A 21,544-nucleotide genomic window follows, 5' to 3' on the forward strand; every position below is an offset into this window, starting at 1 on the left:
ATACTATAATCTGTTTATAAACCTCCTTCCTCGAGGGGGCGCGTGACGGCTCGAGAAGAATTTCAGTATTTTTGTCTGCTAAAAAGTATAATCTTTTCAGTCTAATAAACTAAAGGTTTGGCTTCTGGAGTACATTTTAAAAATCTGAAGTATCAGTCGCTGCAAAATTATTGAATAAAACGCCCGTGTCCTTAAATCACAAACTACTGTGATTGTAAAGAAACCACGTGACAAGAGCCATTCTCTCAAGTGTAGTACGAGCAATAATTTACACCATAATAATGAATATACATATATATAGCTACTAAAGTTGAAAACACATGAGAACTTCCGGGCCACTACTACCTAATCAGCTTGATCAGCATTTGCCACTCTAGTTTTCTGTGTTTTCTCGCTATGGCGGGAGTTTAGAACTGAGCTCGAGGGGGAGCGGTCTCCACATGGTCTCCACGGTAACTATCAAAGCCGGAAGTGCCGGGCTCTCTAAAGGTAAGCAACAATAACAGATACAAACAAATGAAATCTACTCCGCATTCAGTTAATATAAACGAACAGTTTATTTAATTTGTTGTGACAAATTCTTTCATTTAATTAGTAGATGTTTTGTTGATCAAATTTCCCGATGTCACTTAACGCCGGTGCGTGTTTGTGCGTTTGCACTGATTTAAATCCCATAATGCCATTATATTCTTTGAGAAGGGGTTTCAGATAACGTTAACCAACGACATTTACATTAAATTATATAACGTATATTTACATGGTAACATTAAACAATTCTATATGTCTGTTTAACATCTATCTATCTATCTATCTATCTATCTATCTATCTATCTATCTATCTATCTATCTATCTATCTATCTATCTATCTATCTAGTAATGTCCAGGCCGGTGATCTGTCCCCTGACTGTGGGGGCCACGGCTCCTGAGTCTCTCTCCGTGTTACAGAGGCGTCTTCAGAAAGCGGAGGAGCAGACGGAGGAGTTGAGGAGGAGTCTGGGCTCTTTGGGAGCGTCTGCAGATCAGCTGCTCGTGAACTCTTCCAACTCCTCTAAGCGGCGTCCGGTCAGTCCTGTGAACATCCACGGGCCCCTGAGTGCCACAGGAGAGGGTTTGCTATGGAGTCAGAGTGAAACGCTCGTCGCACGTGTGTGCAGATTAGAAAGTGTTTTGCACACTCTGAAACTCACCATCTTCCGTCTGGAGATGAACAGAGAGCTCAATCCATCTCACACAGGTCAGCATGTATATATATATATGCACACACTCTGACGACCAAAAAAAGCTCCTGTTTGGATTTAAATGGGCAAATGCTTAAGAGTTTATGTGATTGGATCATTATTGCAGGGATTATGTTTCTAGCATGTTATATGTTTGGCAACAGTTCTTCTAACCCTAACTGATGTGTGTAGCTTTTCATTTCTTAAACCATTTAGGAAGACACATCATGGCCAAATACCAGGATGACAATGTCAAGATTCATCAGGCTCTGATTGTGTAATAATGGTTGGAAGGTTTTGAATTAAACTTTTTCACTCACCAGCCAATTTGGCTGCTAAATTTTTAAATTACCGGCCATTCAGAACTTCTTCTATCCAAAAAGTAAATAAATAAATGAACCAGATTAACTAAGTAACATCATATATATATATATATATATATATATATATATATACATAAAATTTTGGATTTCATACATTCATTTCTTATTCAAACAACATCTTTTCATCCAGCCATCTCCTCCCTCCTAGGATATTGGAAAATAACAATGTCTTTTCTGTTAACCAAATGCTTTTTAATATTTTACCATTGCTTCAATGCAAATGAAAAGCGTGCCGTTGTTTATTGTGTAGTGACGGACATCAAGTAAGCCAGATATGTCCAGATTTTGCGCAATACGCTGTATTTAATATATCATGATGACTCACGAGTTGAGTATTTGCGCTAAATCTGCACAGATTTGGCTACACAAAATTTCCCAGCAAAGTGAGTAACATAATAAGTAACACGCCAAATTGGCTAGTGCTTTGACAGCGTGACCCGCCACAGTTGATTCTTACCCGCATCTGGCGGGTGTTCATTTCAAACCCTGCATATGAAGAATCATTTTCACACCTGAATTGGCATCTTTACAGACTTTACAGAGTGCTGGACTCTTGCACCGTCAATACAAGATCTTGACCAAAAATTGATGCACCTCTTGATGCAAATAACATCACAACATTTATTTTCATCTGGAGGTGCATCAATATTAGTCACTGTAATAATGATTCAGTCATTGACTCTTAAGCATTTGCCTTTTTAAATCCAAACTGCAACTTTTTTGGGGACCCGGCTATACACACACACACACACACACACACACACACACACACACACACACACACACACACACACACACACACACACACACACACACACACACACACACACACACACACAATGCTGGGTAGTAACTGATTTACATGTAATCTGGATTAGGTAATTAGATTCCAAAAATCTAACCAGCCACTAGTCATGTGACTATCATTTAAAACCAAGACCCATAGCATTTGATCACTGGATTTATAGAAATAATTTCACTTTTAAAGAGTGATTTCTCAACATTGCAATATCAAATCAACTCTTGCCTAACACATTCATTATTATTTGCATCATCACTCAGTGAGTCATTTAACTGTGTAACCATCCAGCAATAGTCTATGGAATAATTTCAAAACTGAATTTGTGTGAGACAGTAATCTAGTAAGAGTGTGTGTGCGCGTCATTGTGTGCATGTGCGTGTGTGTGTGTGTGTGTGTGTGAGAGAGTGATTTTTGTACTTGTTTTGTCTGCATTCATCTGTGGGCCCTGCAGGAGACGGGTTTGTAATCTCCCCTCTGTGTGTAGCTCTATTATCCGCCCTGCAGGAGCAGCATGAGGAGGAGCAGCGCTCTTCACACCGGGACCTTCTGCATGTACAGGACGAGCTGACGCAGGCCTGCGAGGAGAGGCAGGAGGCGCAGCGGGAGGTGCTCCGACTCAGAGAGGCGCTGGAGAATACCAACTCCACTAAAGTAAAATAGCTATGGGCTCATTCATTAATTAAGGCAGGGTAGGCAGTTTATTTCTAAAACACTTTTTCGCAAATTTGTTTCAACTGTCTTTATATACCAATACATATCTAAAATGTAAGTACTCTGAAAAGGAGAGTATAAAAATCGAGTGTCTGTAGTCCTCTCAGGGCTGCAATAAACACAGCTACTTATTCCATTCGGAACGAATGCAATGATTGGCTGGGCAACTGTCACTCTCCCTCGCTACCATGGCCACCACCCCTGCTGCTACCGGAGCCGCCCACATGCGCGCACCCGGTTGACTCGCTCATTTCGAAAGAGGAGAGGCACGTACCGGCCGGAAGCTAGGAAGTCTCACGATTATGGCAGAGAAAGAGCAGTCAAAATCCCCAGTACCACCTGTACCTGCATATTAGGGCTGTCACTTTACGTTCGAAAATCGATTGCACAATCGATCGGACCCACCAACACAAGTTTCGAAAACGAAAATAGGGAATCGATTTTAATGGGCTTTTTTATTTTTTTATTTTTATTTTTTTTAAACCAAAAATGTGTTTTAGGTGGACAGATCAATACAGTATCAGAATATGTAGGATGCTGGAAAATAACAATGTCTTTTCTGTTAACCAAATTCACTATTACTTCAATGCAAGTGAACAAGCGCGCCGTTATTTGTTGCGTAGTGACGTGTGTGTGTGTTCAAGTAAGCCAGAAATGCGCAGATTCTGTGCAATACGCTGTATTTAATATAGCATGAGGACTCACGATTTGCGTATCTAAATCCGCGCAGATTTGTCTTACACGAACTTCCCCAGCAAAGTGAGTAAACATAGAAACACGCCAGATTGGCTCGTGATTTGACAGCGTTTCCCGCCAAAGTTCATTTTTACCCGCGTTTGGCGGGTCGGAGGGTGTTAATCTCAATCCCTGAATGTTGCACTCCTGTTTGTCATTGTGCACGAAACTTCACGCCAATAAATAATCAGAAATATTGCGACTTGTGCGTCTCAAGCGCCCTCTTTACGCTCGTCCTAATGCCTGTTAGGTGTCCGTGGATTTGCCTATGTTTGGTGTTGAAAATGGAAACGTCTTTAGACATGGAAAATCGATTTTTACAATCGATTCAATGAACACTTATGTCTCAAAAATCGATCAGGATTTTTACACAGTTTCTCAAACTTACCTACCCTGCCTTGAAATATTTGTGCTTTTAATAATTAATTTGTCACACAATGAAAAATGCTGAAATGTGTTAAAACAACCTTTTAGTAAATAGTTACCTGGTTATCTGGCATTCAAAAATGTCTTATGTTCCCCAAGGCTGCATTTATTTGATCAAAAATACAGTAAAAACAGTAATATTATTAAATATTATTACAATTTAAAAAATAACTGGTTTCTATTTGAATATATTTTAAAATACAATTTATTCCTATGATGGTAAAGCTGACTTTTCAGCATCATTACTCCAGTTTTCAGTCCCATGATCCTTCAGAAATCAGTCTAATATGCTGATTTGATGCTCAATAAACATTTCTGATATGATCAGTGTTAAAAGAACAGCATTTATTTGAGATCTTATTTGAAATCTTTTATAACATTATAAATGTCTTTACTGTCACTTTTGATCAATCTAATGTGTCTAATTGCTAAATAAAAGTATTAAATTAAAAATGTACATCTATTGGTTCAACTGATATCTAAATAATGTCATAAATATGGTAATTTCAATCTCATTTGATATCTCTTGACCTCTGAATCTGTTCACAGAAGGAGGAGCAGATGGCGCAAGAGACCGCAGCACACTTGGAGGCTGAGCAATCCCACAATGCACTGCTGCGGAGAGTGGAGGAGATGGAGAGAGTGGTGGAGAGGGAGAGAGGCCAGGTAAACTGAAGGAAAGGACTAGAAAAGGTTCACAGTATATCCTCGTTTACTGCGATCTTACTTGCATATTTAAAAAAAAAGACTTGTCTGATTGATAAATATACTTGGAGAAACTACAGTAGTCAACATTTGAAGTGGATCAAAACCTTTCATCAAAGTTATACTACATGAATTTTGAACAATACCTGTTCTTGTCTTAGGATAACTTTGATTAACTTTTTTGATCCACTTCAAATGTTGACTACTGTAGAATACCTCATTACACCAAGCAATGCCCAGAGCAACCATCCAGAACACCATAGCAACACCTTAGCAACCACCCTGGATGTGTTTTATAGTCATAAACAGCTAATTTAATCTTTCTATTCACTATTTGCTGGTGTCTTATCAGGTAGAGGTTCTTCAAGGAGATTGCCACATCTTACGTACTGACGGACAGGCAAACAGGGCGGAGCTAAAGAAGAGGGAGGAGCAAATCCTGTACCTGGAGAGAGAGTGTCAGCAGCTCCGAGACCATTCCAGTCAGAAACATTGAATTATGGGACATTTAATCTTGGTTTATGCTACTGTATTGTGAAACTAAAATGTTTTGTCTCCTCTCAGGAGTGAAAGAGACTCTGATATCACAGCTGAGCAAAGAGATCAAGGTACGAGCATGTGTGTGTTAGAGACACTGATAGCATAGCAGTAATGACACGTCTCATGATGTCCGTGTGTGTTTAGAGCGTGAAGACGGCTCTGCAGAAGCAGCAGCAGGACAACAGCAGACTCTTCAGAGATGGACGAGACCTCAGAGCAGCTGCAGATCAAGTTCAGGTACACAAACACACACACACACACACACACACACACACACACACACACACACACACACACACACACACACTCTGTTTAGCATTATATAATTATGTTAGCTCCACAAAGCCAACATACTGCCATTGTACAAATATGGATTAGACCTATGGTTCTCAATTTTGTATGGTGATGTCCCCAGTTGAAAGTAGAAAAAGTTTTGTCCGCCCCCTCCCCCCCCATAATCTGAATATGTTTAACATATTGTATTATGTATTAGAATATTAATAAAGGGTAAAAAAAAAGAGTGGGCTACAGTATTAGCAGTTACGTCATGTTAAAAGGTTTTTATTGTAAAATTTCTATGAAAAAACCCTATTTTCTGTGGTATGCTGAGCTTTTTAATTTTTTTCTGGCAAATAACATTTTTGTTGACAGAAACAAAAGATAAACAATTGAAACTTAATAGATTATTTATTTTTTGACTGTTTTGAATAATAAAGTTAGACCATTCTGTGTTGAAAAATGTACATAAAACGTTTAAATTATTTATATAGTATATATTATGACATTAGGGGAAAATACTGAGCTACAATATTAGCAGTTATGTTAAACGTTTTAATTGAAAAATTGCTGTGACAAACAACAATAAAAAAACACGATATTTTTTTCACTGTTTTGTTTGAATAATGAAGTTACACACTTTATTGGAAAATAAAACTGAATTAACTTTTATGTGAAACAGCTTACATTCTGTTTTTTTTTTTGTTTACTCTTTGTGTTGCAAAAATGTACATAGAACGTTTCAATTATTAAAAATAAATAACTAAATAGTGACAGTGTTTGGGGAAAGTTACTTTTAAATTAAAATATTGTGTTACTTTTTATGGAAAGTAATACGTTATTTCATTTTTGCGTTACTTTTTCTCACTTTAGCGGGTTTTGCTTGTTTTTCTAATAACAACAGAGCCATAGAGAGAAAGAGTTGCGACACTCTTTGATGTCGCCGCGACGGCTGTCACGTGGTTCATGTAAGCCCCAATAGTTCCAAAACACACGCGGGCTGTCATGTTCTGCTATGGAGAGACAGCAGCGATTGCATTATTAAACTGTAAATATAAAATAAAACACACACCCAAGTACTTTTTAAGCTGTTATTGCATTTTGTTAATGTCAGTTTTGCATTTGGAGAGGCAGGGTGACAACTTAGATAAGTTTTAGGCTATATTTTTGGAGGGAAAGTGTTCATGTTCGCATGGGTAGTAGCACTGGCTTTAGCGGCTCTAACTTAACTTTTCCATGTCATTCATCTGATGATGGACGTCTCATGATATTTATTTTAGCACAACTGGGCTGTATAAGGCTATTGATTCTCGTGATCTTGCTTATAAATTCCGATTCAGCCATTAGCCTACCTTCGTGATCACGCAAAGAGGTCTGCAGTCCGTTCAGAACTCCAACCAACATAAAATATAAATAATTACGCTGTGCATGTACAAATGAATGATTTAGGAGGGAAATAGACTGCTCCCATAATGTAGAAAGCAACGACTATATACAGCAATGTTCGGTAAATATTCAACCGAAAAATATTCTTCATAAAATTAAACCGGAGAGATGAGTGAATTAACTATGTTCCTAAATACATATAAGCACATGCATAACCCTAACCCATTTAAATAAATGAATTGTGTGTGTGTGTGTGTATGTATAATATTATATATAGGCTATATATATATATACATACATATAAAATATTATTACAAATATTATTTATTAGTTACCGTAAGTTAGCTAACGTTAGTGAAGTGTTGGTCACGTAAGCTATCGCTGCAATTAACCTATTATCTTCCAATAAACATTTACTAAAACTGGCTACATAAAATATAACTACAGACTAGATTCACGAGAGGTCGGCTAATGTGTGTAAAAGTAAAAAAATACAGTAATTTCATTAATTTACCAGCGAGCGTACTTCGGAAGCACTGAAAATGAATGGGGTTCAATGCTGGAACTATCAGTGTTTGGAACTATCGGCCGCTCCACGACACGCGTTACTTCCGCATTCCTAAGTTCCAATGGCGGTCTATGGGAGTGTCGTAACTCTCTCTCTCTATGGCTCTGGTCAACACTCTTACTTCAGCAATAGAAACAAAACAAAAAAATAAAGTCATTTTTGCTAATTTGTATGGTTGAATTGGATCATTGAATGTCTGCAGCAAAGACAAAAGTTCAAAAAGTGAGATTAAATACATAAATTAAGTTAATTATTTTACAATTAATTACATTTAGTTATTTTACAACGCCTCTGCACTTACTCACGATTTCTCTCAACATGAGGACAGGAGAGCTGTCAGTCAATACATGGGAAAACTTTCAAATTAATTAGTTACTTGAAAAAAGTAATCTCCTGTTACCGGTACTTGTAATGCGTTACACCCAACACTGAATAGTGATACTATGTTGTAGTAGCAATATAAAAGGAATAACTCACCTAAAATAAAAATCCCAATTTACTGCAAAACCATATATGACTTGATTATCTGTGAAGGATGGGAGGATGGTGATTGTAACAGTCCGGCTCAAAAAAGCACATAAAAAGTACCATATAGTAGTGTGTGTATGATTTATTAGCTATATTCTATAATCTTTGAATAATGTGTGAAAACCGACTGAAATGTAGGTTTATATACATTTATTCAGCTTTGTTTAGCCAACAACATTGTTTTTATTGATGAACTTTCCTGTTCTGGTGTAAAAATGTTTGTGCATGTTGTGAATAAAGGTTAAAAGTAGGGGTGTAACGATACCCTCATGTCACGATTTGATACATATCACGATACTGAACTCACGATACGATATTATAGTGCTACTCCAAGACATATGATAAAAGGTTAACAAAAAATGTACTGTTGATTAAAATGCTAACTTTGATATTATATTGTGGGTTTAAATGAATAGGCTTGGACTCTGTGCTTTTAACCCGAGGACAATGGGTTATTCTACAACCAGAATAAAAATATTCATGAATGATTCTGAAGCTGAAAATACAGAATAATTTTAGACGAATGTTCTTGCACTTTTTCACTGACTAGATATATTTTAAATAATGTTGGACACTTTTTACTGGTCAGGTAACATAAGACATTTGGTATTATCAGGACCCACAAATATTTCCCCATTCCATTATTATACATTAAATTCAACATTATAAATAGTAGTTTAATGTAGTACTGACACTTAAACTCTAAAAACTTGAATTTTTTTCTCACACAGTATTTTTTTTTTGGGGGGGGGGGACTATCCACAATACGTACAGGTCCTTCTAAAAAAATTAGCATATTGTGATAGTATGCTATTGATATTGTGAAGTTCATTATTTTCCATAATGTAATGATAAAAATTACACTTTCATATATTTTAGATTCATTGCACACCAACTGAAATATTTCAGTTCTTTTATTGTTTTAATACTGATGATTTTGGCATACAGCTCATGAAAACCCAAAATTCCTGTCTCAAAAAATTAGTATATTTCATCCGACCAATAAAAGAAGTGTTTTTAATACAAAAAAAAAAGTCAACCTTCAAATAATTATGTTCAGTTATGCACTCAATAGTCAATACTTGGTCGGGAATCCTTTTGCAGAAATGACTGCTTCAATGCGCCGTTGCATGGAGGCAATCAGCCTGTGGCACTGCTGAGGTGTTATGGAGGCCCAGGATGCCTCGATAGCGGCCTTAAGCTCATCCAGAGTGTTGGGTCTTGCGTCTCTCAACTTTCTCTTCACAATATCCCACAGATTCTCTATGGGGTTCAGGTCAGGAGAGCTGGCAGGCCAATTGAGCACAGTAATACCATGGTCAGTAAACCATTTACCAGTGGTTTTGGCACTGTGAGCAGGTGCCAGGTCGTGCTGAAAAATGACATCTTCATCTCCATAAAGCTTTTCAGCAGATGGAAGCATGAAGTGATCCAAAATCTCCTGATAGCTAGCTGCATTGACCCTGCCCTTGATAAAACACAGTGCACCAACACCAGCAGCTGACATGGCACCCCAGAACATCACTGACTGTGGGTACTTGACACTGGACTTCAGGCATTTTGGCATTTCCTTCTCCCCAGTCTTCCTCCAGACTCTGGCACCTTGATTTCCGAATGACATGCAAAACTGAGCAACAGTCCAGTGCTGCTTCTCTGTAGCCCAGGTCAGGCGCTTCTGCCGCTGTTTCTGGTTCAAAAGTGGCTTGACCTGGGGAATGCGGCACCTGTAGCCCATTTCCTGCACACGCCTGTGCACGGTGGCTCTGGATGTTTCTACTCCAGACTCAGTCCACTGCTTCCGCAGGTCCCCCAAGGTCTGGAATCGGTCCTTCTCCACAATCTTCCTCAGGGTCCGGTCACCTCTTCTCGTTGTGCAGCGTTTTTTGCCACACTTTTTCCTTCCCACAGACTTCCCACTGAGGTGCCTTGATACAGCACTCTGGGAACAGCCTATTTGTTCAGAAATTTCTTTCTGTCTTACCCTCTTGCTTGAGGGTTTCAATGATGGCCTTCTGGACAGCAGTCAGGTCGGCAGTCTAACCCATGATTGCGGATTTTAGTAATGAAACAGGCTGGGAGTTTTTAAAAGCCTCAGGAATCTTTTGCAGGTGTTTAGAGTTAATTAGTTGATTCAGATGATTAGGTTAATAGCGCGTTTAGAGACCCTTTTCATGATATGCTAATTTTTTTAGACAGGAATTTTGGGTTTTCATGAGCTGTATGCCAAAATCATCAGTATTAAAACAATAAAAGACCTGAAATATTTCAGTTGGTGTGCAATGAATCTAAAATATATGAGAATTTAATTTTTATCATTACATTATGGAAAATAATGAACTTTATCACAATATGCTAATTTTTTGAGAAGGACCTGTATTGTTGCATTTTTGCATTGCGATATATTGTGGCACGATATATTGTTACACCCCTAGTTAAAAGTCATCCTCTCTCTTTCTCTCAGGTGTTGAATGATAAGTTAGAGGTTCAGTGTTCAGAGCTGAGCACTGCACTTCACTCATTAACACTGGAAAACACTCGTCTACAAACAGAATATCAGAACAACATCAAGGTATTTCAGTTCAGTTCCAGTTTTACTGTCATTGGCATCAAAAATAACTGGACATTCTATTGCCAGTTTGTTTTCATTTTAGCTGCTAACAACTGATTTAGTGCATTAATAAGGGCAAAATAATATTTATCCAGTGAAATAACATTAGTTCAGTTTATAGGATTAAAATTAAAATGAGTCAATATGGCAGTAATAGTAACACTGAACAAAAGTTTGCTGATAGAGATTATATTTCTTTCTCTCTCACACACACACACACACACACACTGTTTGTTCAGGCGGAGCGAGATCGTGTGTCTAAACACCTTAAGGAGCAGGATCTGCTTTTAGACACAGCCAGGAGGAACATCCAGGCTGAACTACAGGGCACGATATCAGAGAAACTCGTCCTGCAGAAAGAACTGTGAGTTACACACACATTCACTAGGCTACTATAAAACCTTCACAACTGGTAAATCGTGACCCACAGCGGGGAAAAGACGAACACTCCTTCTTTATTTTGTTGTTGACGTCAAAAGCTGTATCCTAGCAAACGCTACCATGTTTTGGCTGAAATTCATCTTCGATTCAGTCAGATTAGGCAGATGGCAACATGTTGCATGAGATGCCATCATCTTTGAAAAGCATGAACAAAATATGACTGTAAGCTGTAAATGCGCTCTTTTATTTCGTCTACAAGCGAGGCACTGAAGATGGATCACTCCGAGCTGCAGCAGAGTTCCACTGTTTCCCAGGTGACAGCTGTCAGTCATCAGCAGATGTTGGAACGCACCATTCAGAGGCTTCAGGGGGAGCTCAGCTGTGCTGGGAGAGAGGGAGACACCCTGAGAGAAGAGAGGGATCACATGAAGAGGGAAGTGAGTCGAATGGTTGTTACTTTTTGTTGGTGTCATTTCTCAGGCTAAAAGGAAAGGACACGAGCACTGATGTTTAAATGGGTATGAATTAAACTGATAGTACTGGCACTAAATTATAATTGGATGAGGCACATTTAAATCTATAAAAACAACAACAATAATAATTATGATTGTTATTATTATTGTCATAAATATCACAATTTAGCATTATTATTTATATTATTATTGGTGGTGGCAGTAGTAGTATATATTGTTATTAATATTGTATTAATTATAATTATTGTTACTATTATTTTTTATTAATACTATTATTGGTGGTGGTAGTAGTACTAATATATTGTTATTATTATTGTATTAATTTTAGTAATATTGTTATTAATTTGATTAAATAAAAGAGTATTCGTATTATTAATTATAATAATAATAACTATATATATACATTAGTAATTTATCATTATTTTAAGATTATCAATACTTTGATTATCAAAGTAGTAAAATAATGTTTAATAGTTAATCATAATAATTATAATACATTATGTAATTTGCATATACAGTATATACAAATAATAATAATAATAATTTTTAATCATTCAAAATCTGCAATAAATCAATGTGGATGTGCATTATCTCCGTTATGATTTTGTTCCACATTATGCTTGCTAACAACAGCTCTTAACCTTTGGAAAAACTGTACCGCACAACCACTTGTGGCCCGTTGCTTTAATGAACTCTTAATTTCCAAATCTCAGATGAACTCTGCAATCTTCTTGCTGAAAAAAGAGAAGAACATTCTAGAAACACAGCTGTCGGAGATCAAGGTACTGCTGACCAAATGTGAGGTCGCTTCCAGTCTTTCTTTGTCTCATTCAAGAGATCAACTTTTTTTTTCTACTCTTTGTTTGCTGGATAGAAAATAGAGCTCATTTCACCTACTCAACAGATCAGGGTAATATTGCACCAGCTATTACCATAAACATCCTCTTCTCCCCTGTGATGGACAGGTGGAGCTGACCACGGGGAACTCAGCACTGCAGAAACAGAAGGAGGAGAACCAGGAGCTGATGGAGAGCCTGGCAGTCATGGAGCATCAGCAGGTTTGAGATCAAAAGATCACAGAGTCAGACGCACGTCAAAAGAAAATGTGCTTGTAACACTCTTCCTCTCCCAGGTAACTCACCGTCAGGTAGAACAGATGCTGTGGGGCTTGACAGACAGCAAGAACAAACTGGCCTACGAGAAGGGCAAGTTGCAGGTCTGTGACACACACACACACACACACACACACACACACACACACACACACACACACACACACACACTTCGTATGTATATGGATTTATTGCACACATTTTGCACAGTGATGATACATACAATGATGATCAAACAATCAAATGATGAACACACACATTATATAGCAGAAACACACACCAGGTTTCTAATAGACTGTGTGTGTGTGTGTGTGTGTGTGTGTGTGTGTGTGTGTACAGGCACGAGTGCAGCAGATGGCCGCTGAACTGAAGGCATTGAAAGCAGACTGTAATGAACACTGTCAGGCTAACACTAAGCTGCAGTACAGTTACACACAGGTAAACACAAACACCCGTCTGTCTAACAAACCACTGCTGTTTCACAAGCTGTGTGTCGCTGTGGTGTGTGACACCGCGTTTGCACCAGACGTGAGCCGAAAAAGCAGATAAACCCCATTATAATCAGTGATGCTGTCTACACTGGATACGGTGCGACGCGATACGACAAAGCCCAGTTCTATTTGTGACGTAGTCCAAGCGCTCGCGCTAATTCTGAGACGAAGAACAAATAGATTTGCTAACTAAAACTCTCAGACTGCTCAATTAATAGAAGGCCCATATACTGTACTTTCAATTCAATTCAAATTTATTTGTATAGCGCTTTTCACAATACATATTCCTTCATACTTCATACATATTCCTCACAATACTATACTTCATCCTCATCCAAAAAGAGTAGTATTTATAAATATTATCTAAGCAGCAAACTTGACTCATTTAAACCAAATACTGATTAACAGGTAACCCATATGGTACCGTCCGCTAGATTGCGATCAGAAAACATAACATTAACATATGACACACATTTCTTTTTTAAAGCAGAGCATAAGACAAAACACAGTTAGACGATACCATCAATATAAAACACATGAAACAGAAAGTAGGATTTACATGTAATTATGTGATGTGTATATCTCTATTATAAGTTTCTAAGTATAAGTTATATATATATATATATATATATATATATATATGACGGCCCACATTTAACAACATCTATTCTGTGTTCATAATCTTGGCTTGTCACAATAAAGTAATAAAAGCAGGACGTTTCAGTGCTGATTGTTTTATGCATCTGTCACAATGAAATGAATGGGGCTTTGTAGAGGCTGTTATTGAATGATCGAGCACTTAAAAACTGCAAAACGGTGATATAAAACATAATTATGGCTAAAATTATAAGTGGACTGCTGAGTTACACACTCTCGTTCTCAGATGCAGATAGAAAATCAGACACTGAAAGAGCAACTCGGTGCACTACTGCAACAGCACAGAGACACGGTGAGTCTTTCAAAAGAACGAGAATTGAAAGCAATATATTGCATTGACAAAAGATCACATTTTTATGACCGCGTGTGTTTTTTTTGTGTGTTTCAGAATGAAATAGCGCAGACTCTGGAGAACGTCCTGTCGTCTCACGCTCGTCTGCAGCAGAACACACAGACACTGCATGCAGAGCTGAGAGAAAGAGCACAGGAACTACACACACTCAGGAGAGAGAGGTGTGTGTGTGTGTGTGAGAGAAACTATAAGACGACACACGTCTGATTGCAGGAAAGGGATCATTTTTTATGTTGTGCTAGCCAATCATGGCAGCCGTCTTGCACTTGTGACATGGATGCAGCATCACATAAGGTTTCAGTTTTTGAACTTTACAGCTCAAATAACACATTTTTGTATGGAACAATTAATAAAGTGCTTTAACATTTATTCATTTCTGGGGAATGTCTTGCTGCATAGACTTCCATTATAAGTGCATTACTGTAAATATGATTGTTGTTTGTTTTTACTAAGTCAATGTTTTGTCTTTTGTAATCAGCTGTGTGTGTGTGTGTGTGTGTGTGTGTGTGTGTGTGTGTGTGTGTGTGTGTGTGTGTGTGTGTGTGTGTGTGTGTGTGTGTGTGTGTGTGTCAGACTGCAGGCTATAAAAGAGATTCAGAGGCTTGAAGCTGAAGTAGAGAATCACAACAGAACCAATAATGAGAAGGTATGACGCACACAAACACACTGATGACCAAATAAATAAGAGATGAGATCAAGGTGTCTGAATGTTTACACGCTCACATTGAAGGGGGAGTCTTTGCAAAAAGCACTTGATGAAGCTCAGCTGGACAACAGGACACTTGCTCAGAGTTTAGAGCAGGCCTTACGGGAAACCCAAAACACACAGGAGAAACTAAACACCCTCGGCGAGAGGTGAGGGCATGTGTGTTTTATCTGCGGTACTGTTTGTCATTTAAAACCACACACTCGATTCTACATTGTTCATTTTGGCTACTTCATTAATGTCACTTCACATTAGGATGTGTGTTATACTGTACTTAGAGATGCAACGATATTAAAAATTCAGATAATTGGTTTCATGTAATCGCCAATCATAAAGTTCTATATTGCTTTATCTAAATAAAAAAATAAACATTAAAAACTTCAATTTCTTTCAAATGCTACAAGATTGCTACAAATTTAGGCATCACAACATTATGGACTATGGACTAACCCTAACAGTACGAAAAATGGATAGTAAAATAATTATTTTAAGATGCACTTAATGACATTAAATTATTAGTGTTTTAAAGATTAACTTCAAATGGCTGTTCTTTCAATATAAATATGTAAAATTCAATATAATATCAATGTTAATTCAATATAATATATGTAAAAATAGTGTAAAAGAGTATGCACAATTAAATATCCAATACTGACTGATATCGAGGCAATGTCAACTAATTAAAATGAAAAAATCTCTAATATTGGTCAATAACTGATATAGTATAGATTTATCCTGCATCCCTGAATTTTTGCATGGATTTGTGTTGTGATGTGTGATTTCCGCTATTTGTGTTTGGTTATTTATGTATTTACCAGGATCCAGCTGTTCAAATCAAAGGGACCCAGTTGTTTTTTTCCTCCATGTTTTCTTGAGCTCATATTATACATGATTGCATCAGCAGGGAGGCGGAGCTTAACGAGGCAAGGGCAGAGATTGGTCGATTGACGGAATGTGTAGATTCCCTCAAGAACCGGCTCAACAGAGAAAAAGACTCTAGGAGGAAGTCGGCACAGAGGGTAATATTAAATATGTGTTTTTATTTCTATGTAGATTAGTTGTCTTGTGATGTAGTTTTCAATGTATAGCACTTTTAACTACTTACTTTACAAATAAGAATGACTCTGACTGACTCCTGTTTTCTACATAGCTGAAGAAGGCACTAAATGATGCATCAGCAAAGTCAGGTGACCTCTCACAAGCCAATCAGAAGCTACAAGAGAAGGTGTCTGAGCTGGAGAAGCTGGTGTCTCTGTTGAATCAGTCTCTGGACAACAGAACAGCTCTGAGCCACTCTCTGAGAAGCAAGGTGCGTCACTTTACCCATGGTTTACCTCATATCTGTGCTGGATACAAGCTCTCTCACTGTAATACCAACACCCCAGAACTTGCATAAACACAGTTTTTTGCATCGTCTTGCTTCTCCCAACAGGATTTGGAAGCAGAAATTGAAAGTCTTGAAGAAGCTAAGGATGAATACAAGAGGAGGAGTTATGAGCAGGTGTGCATCCAAACTGTTTCAAAAGTTTGCGTTTTCAGGCCCCCCCAAACCCCCTTGTCGTGTAAATAAACGGCCAAAATGCATACTTTTTTTTCCCTTCTGTTTTTGGATGAAAATGGTGTCGTGTAAACGGCCTTTCATTTCTTAAATGTTCGCCTCCATGTCACAATGCACTTTTTTTTGCTCTATAAATGAATTGCATGACTAACTTGCATTTCACTGTGTATTATGCTGAGCATAAAAATGAACACAATATAATGATTAAATTAAATAAAAAATAAATTTTGCTACAATATATTTAGAGTGATTTTGAATCTAATACTTTTATTTGATCTTGTTATACAGAATTAGTATGATTATTGATAGTTGTCATGAAAAAAAAATACATTTATGTATAATGCATAATAATAGGACTCAATAGACTCTAACCATAATTGTCTTGATAAATATTTATCTTTTAAGGCAGAGACTTTACCCTGACCAGACCAGCACTGCTTTAATATTTTAAAAAGCTTAAAAAGTTTGCTTAAAGGCACACTGTGGAACTTTTCAACCTTTATAATATATTACCAAAACCCATTGAGATGGTACATCGACTTACAATAGGTTGAATGACACGTCTGCCGTAGCCTGAAGGTGTCTGTATCGCTTTTCCTAGCACTATGTAACTTCGGGTTTCGGGTAGGAACCCGAGCACAAAAAGAACTACAAAATTCAACGGCTTTACGGCATACGTCACTTCCCCCACCACCCACAACTTCCTCAAATTCTAACGTGAGAGCTCAACTCGCGTTTGATTGCCGTCTGTATGTTTTCGTCATGGCCGAACCAACAGCTACAAGGAAGAAGGCAAAGGTTTTGTCAGAGGACACTAAAAAAAGAAAGAAAAAGGCATAGTGACAAATGAAAAGCCAGGACGAGGATCACCATTGGTCCAGCGTTCGCTCGCTGGCGTGAGCTACAGGAGGAGGAGGGGTGCCCGACCGATGCTGACGCTTGCCTGCACACAAATGCCGTTTCCAAGGTGACCCAGATAAATCATATAAGCAGTGTAGTATTTTCTGGTATTCCGGCCACAGCCGATGGTGTTATGTGTGTAATAAAATGCCCACAGCCCATTGTTCATTTCTACACACAAGCACAGCCCGCCACAGTGCAGGGCTCGCACAAATAAAGTCGACTCATGTCAAATGTACATTAAATGTAGTGAACGTTCCCACGACTCAGTGCCCACAAACACTACACACAACATGTCCCACGGTTTCTGTAAAACGAAACCAACACACATAAGTTACAGTCGGCTCAGGCCGACGGTGTTTTTAGTGCAGTAAATGTGCCCGCCGTCACGCGCCCACATTCACTCAGACATGTTAGCACTAACCCCCACGGGGCTCGCCCCGCTCGCTCTCTCTCAGCAGACTGCTATAAGGGAATCGAGCGCGGCAAGGCTGCCCGCCTTAAACACTGCAAGCACACATAATCTAAAGACACGGGAGGCTGACCCACTGTCTATGGGCGGACCGGTTGACTGTTTGTTGACTTTTGCGACAGTGCTGCGGAGCTTGTGGCCTCTAGGGACGCTAGACGTGAAAGTTACAGGTCGAGCGCCACTAGTGGCCAAAAGTTCCGCGGTGTGCCTTTAAGTTGTATTTCTAAATGCATCCCCTTTAAAGCACAGCTGCTAAAAAATATAACCTCACTTACTTACCGACAACTAGTGAATGTCCTGACCCATCTTTACTCATGTGTGTGTTTCAGTCTCAGTGTCTGCTGCAGATGCGCTCTGAGATGGTGTCTCTCCAGTCTGAGCTGCAGTGTCTGTCCTCCACACAGCAGGGGGAGCTACAGGCCGAAAGAGCTCTCAATCACACCCTACAGGAGCAATGTCAGGTCGGCACTCTCTTTTTCACCTCAAGGCCCCGCCCGATTTACTCACGACGTTCTTTTTCGCTCTTCGCTTTGGGGTAAAAAGTAGTTTGAGCAGCGATATACTGTTAGCGGACATCCAGATGCTGTTCACGCTGCTGAGAGCGACGTTTAGATGGATTTGTTAATATGTGCTGCACACTTTCCTCTCAATAACAAAATAAACACAACATAAATGACAGCGGTGTGAAAACGGGGACCTCGAGGGACTGAACAGAAAAAATTGATTTCCACGTCAAAGAAGGTGGAGCCTCTGTGCACACCTACCTATTACATCACCACCACTGACCAATGGTAGTTCAAATGTGTTTACCAGCAAGAGCACACTTTGCCAGAAAGTTTCAAACTCCCGAAACGAACACAAAATGAACTTTGTTTGGGCCTGATTTTGTTCAGAATTACGTCACACCAATTCGTTCTTTGATATCGCTTGTGGTAAAAATCAAGCTTTTAATGTTGTTTATATGTCTATGTGGTGTTTTTAATATGCTTTAAGACAAACCATGTGTAAATTCATAAGTCGACACCATTGCTGAGTATTTTCTCCTTAAAACTGCAGTGAACCAAAGACGCTGGTGTAATCGCTGGTGTTTCTGACGTCACAAACTACCTTGTAACCAATCAGGTCAACGTGTGATCGTCAACCAGTGGATCTCTGAGCTGGTGCGAGTGAGTGGAGGCGGGGCTAATCTGCATATTCATAGAACCACGTATACTAAATGAGCCAAGGGTGTAGAGTTACATTCAAGCTATTTTAAGACATGACAAAAAAAAAAACGCTTAGATATGTAATTTTGGTGATCAAAGATGAGTTTTAAGGTATAAAATGATTGACTACAGGGGGACTTTAATTATACTGGGGCCTTTAAGCATATGGTACTGTCTCAAATTGTGCTCTCAGTCCTCATGATCCATGTGATATTACTTCACGTGTTCACTTGGAGGATCCGGAGCCATAAATACTCCTTTCATCTTCTTTTTTTTTATCGTTTTCTGTCTGCCTTGTGATTCTCTCTCCATGTCTCTGTTTTTCCTTCCTCTGTGCAGTCTCAGCAAAGCTACTGTTCCCTTCTTCTTCTTCTTCTTCCTGTCTGTTACTCCCTTCAGGGCATCAATACAGCAAGACCAACAAAGTGCTGGAGAAGTGCCAGTATGTAAATAAGTGATCAGGGGTTTTGTGCTGAATGGTGCTGTTAATGTGTTTGTGTACAGCACCTGGAAGAGAGTTCGAAACGGTTCCGGGACGAGAGGGATGAGGCAGAACTGAGACTCCGGGAAGTTTGTCTGGAGTCACAGCAGGTAAACGACCCATATTTCCATCCATTTATACATCAGCAATAATAATAGGGACATATAATGACAGAATTTTACAAGTAAACCAACTGAATCTGAATGCTGTGGTGTTTCCAGTAATGCTCATCTATCGCTTTTTCCAAAGTCCTGAAATTGATGCTCAAATCCATGTCAGAATTTAGATTGCCGCCGCCTCCTCTGATCACAGCCAGTGTTGAAATCATGCGAGCTCTCCAGAGGATGGACACTTCTTTTGCCTTTGATTTGATTGCTCTGTTTCTATCCCGCTTCTCTGTTCCTCAGATCACAGAGAACATGGTTGAGGACCACAGAGGGCTCCGCTCGAGATCGGAGAGCTTTAACTGCGAGGATGAGCCACAGAAACACCGGGAAAGCTTATGGAGGACGGGGAAAGACGGCACACTGTCCACTCCCGCTCAGGTAGCAAATGAGACACGTGAAATAAATTTAGCTATTTTATATTATATTTGTTGAAAATCCATTTATAAGGGTCCTAGTGATCCATGTGTGATTAACTGTCCAGTTGCATCCAAGTCCAAATAAAATTGCATTTAAAAATGACTTATTAAATTATTATTTTGATGATACATTTGACTACATTTGTATGCATGGATTCACTTTTATTCAGCATTAAATTGATCATACGCGACAGTAAAGACATTTATGTTGTTAAAAATAATTATGTTTTAAATAAATGCTGTTCTTTTGAACTTTCTATTTATCAAAGAATCCTGAAAAGATTTATCACACTTTCCACAAAAATATTAAGCCGCACAACTGTTTTTAACATTGATAATAATCAGAAATTTTTCAAATCATCATATTATAATGATTTCTGACTATCATATTATATTGATTTCTAAAATAATGATTTATAATGAAGACTGGAGTAATGATGCTGACAATTCAGCTTTGATCACAAGAATAAATTACATTTTAGAATATAGTAAAATAGCAAATAGTTACATGTATTTTACAATATTATTTTTTTTTACTGTATTTTTTATCACATAAATGCAGCCTTGGAGAACATGTTTTAAAAAAATGACTGATTAAACTTTTAAACAGTAGTGTAAATTAAATATACATTTAATTAATATATATTGAACATATATTTAAATATATCTCTTTATAAATATATATATATAAATATAAATATATATATATATGTGTGTGTGTGTGTGTGTGTGTGTGTGTGTGTGTGTGTGTGTGTGTGGTATTGTATGTATATACATTTATATCTCACAATTTGGTCCCGACCTCATCTCTGGGTGGTTATTTTATCTCAAATGTCTGCTTTGTGTGTTTTATTCCTGACCTGAAAGGTTGTACTTTGTTATTAGACCCACGTTTGCTTTTATGACCCTAAACTGGAGCCCTGGGCCTCAGCATTACAGCGCTGGGAGATGAAGAAGGAGCTGGGAAGCATCGCCGGCAGTTACAAACACACAAGACGCGTACGCACACTGACCAGCTGATAACAGCCTCCAGGGCTCATGGATCATGGAGAAAGGCTTCAGTGCGTGATCTGCTTGAAATGAAATATCTAAAGTAGCTGCGTTTGAATATGCTGGGAAATATCAAGCTTGTTTAACAAATTCATTCAAACGTATAGTAATTATTTTGTCATACTTAAACATAAAAAGTGCACAAGCAAATATACCTTATTTGTGGATGTAGAAAGACAGAGTTGTGACAACCAGAAATGACCTAATTGCTCACAAATGACTCATGCTAAACATGTC

General features: G+C 38.3%; 1 protein-coding gene across 1 annotated transcript; it reads left to right on the forward strand.

The window, feature by feature from the left end:
• The first annotated feature begins 448 nt into the window (after positions 1 to 448).
• Positions 449 to 21,295, forward strand: ccdc150 (coiled-coil domain containing 150). Its single transcript, XM_056265986.1, has 25 exons — positions 449 to 489; positions 876 to 1,235; positions 2,888 to 3,054; positions 4,825 to 4,941; positions 5,333 to 5,462; positions 5,545 to 5,588; positions 5,665 to 5,757; positions 10,740 to 10,847; positions 11,126 to 11,250; positions 11,527 to 11,704; positions 12,454 to 12,522; positions 12,706 to 12,798; positions 12,873 to 12,956; positions 13,192 to 13,290; positions 14,227 to 14,292; positions 14,389 to 14,513; positions 14,926 to 14,998; positions 15,083 to 15,207; positions 15,960 to 16,077; positions 16,209 to 16,367; positions 16,491 to 16,559; positions 18,318 to 18,449; positions 19,698 to 19,784; positions 20,082 to 20,219; positions 21,143 to 21,295. Exons 2-25 carry the CDS (start codon positions 878 to 880, stop codon positions 21,275 to 21,277), a joined length of 2,892 nt encoding a protein of 963 aa, XP_056121961.1. The 5' UTR covers positions 449 to 489; positions 876 to 877; the 3' UTR covers positions 21,278 to 21,295.
• The last annotated feature ends 249 nt before the right edge of the window (positions 21,296 to 21,544 follow it).

This window comes from Rhinichthys klamathensis, unplaced genomic scaffold (assembly GCF_029890125.1).
Source record: "Rhinichthys klamathensis goyatoka isolate OS25496 unplaced genomic scaffold, OSU_Roscu_1.1 h1tg000243l_1, whole genome shotgun sequence".
Classification (NCBI taxonomy): Eukaryota; Metazoa; Chordata; class Actinopteri; order Cypriniformes; family Leuciscidae; genus Rhinichthys; species Rhinichthys klamathensis.

Coding starts and splice junctions, on each gene's coding strand:
- ccdc150 (XM_056265986.1), top strand. CDS start 878: ATGTCCAGGCCGGTGATCTGTCCCCTGACTGTGGGGGCCACGGCTCCT. Junction 5,589..5,664: donor AGCTGAGCAAAGAGATCAAG/GTACGAGCATGT, acceptor GTGTGTGTTTAG/AGCGTGAAGACGGCTCTGCA. Junction 16,560..18,317: donor AGAGGAGGAGTTATGAGCAG/GTGTGCATCCAA, acceptor TGTGTGTTTCAG/TCTCAGTGTCTGCTGCAGAT.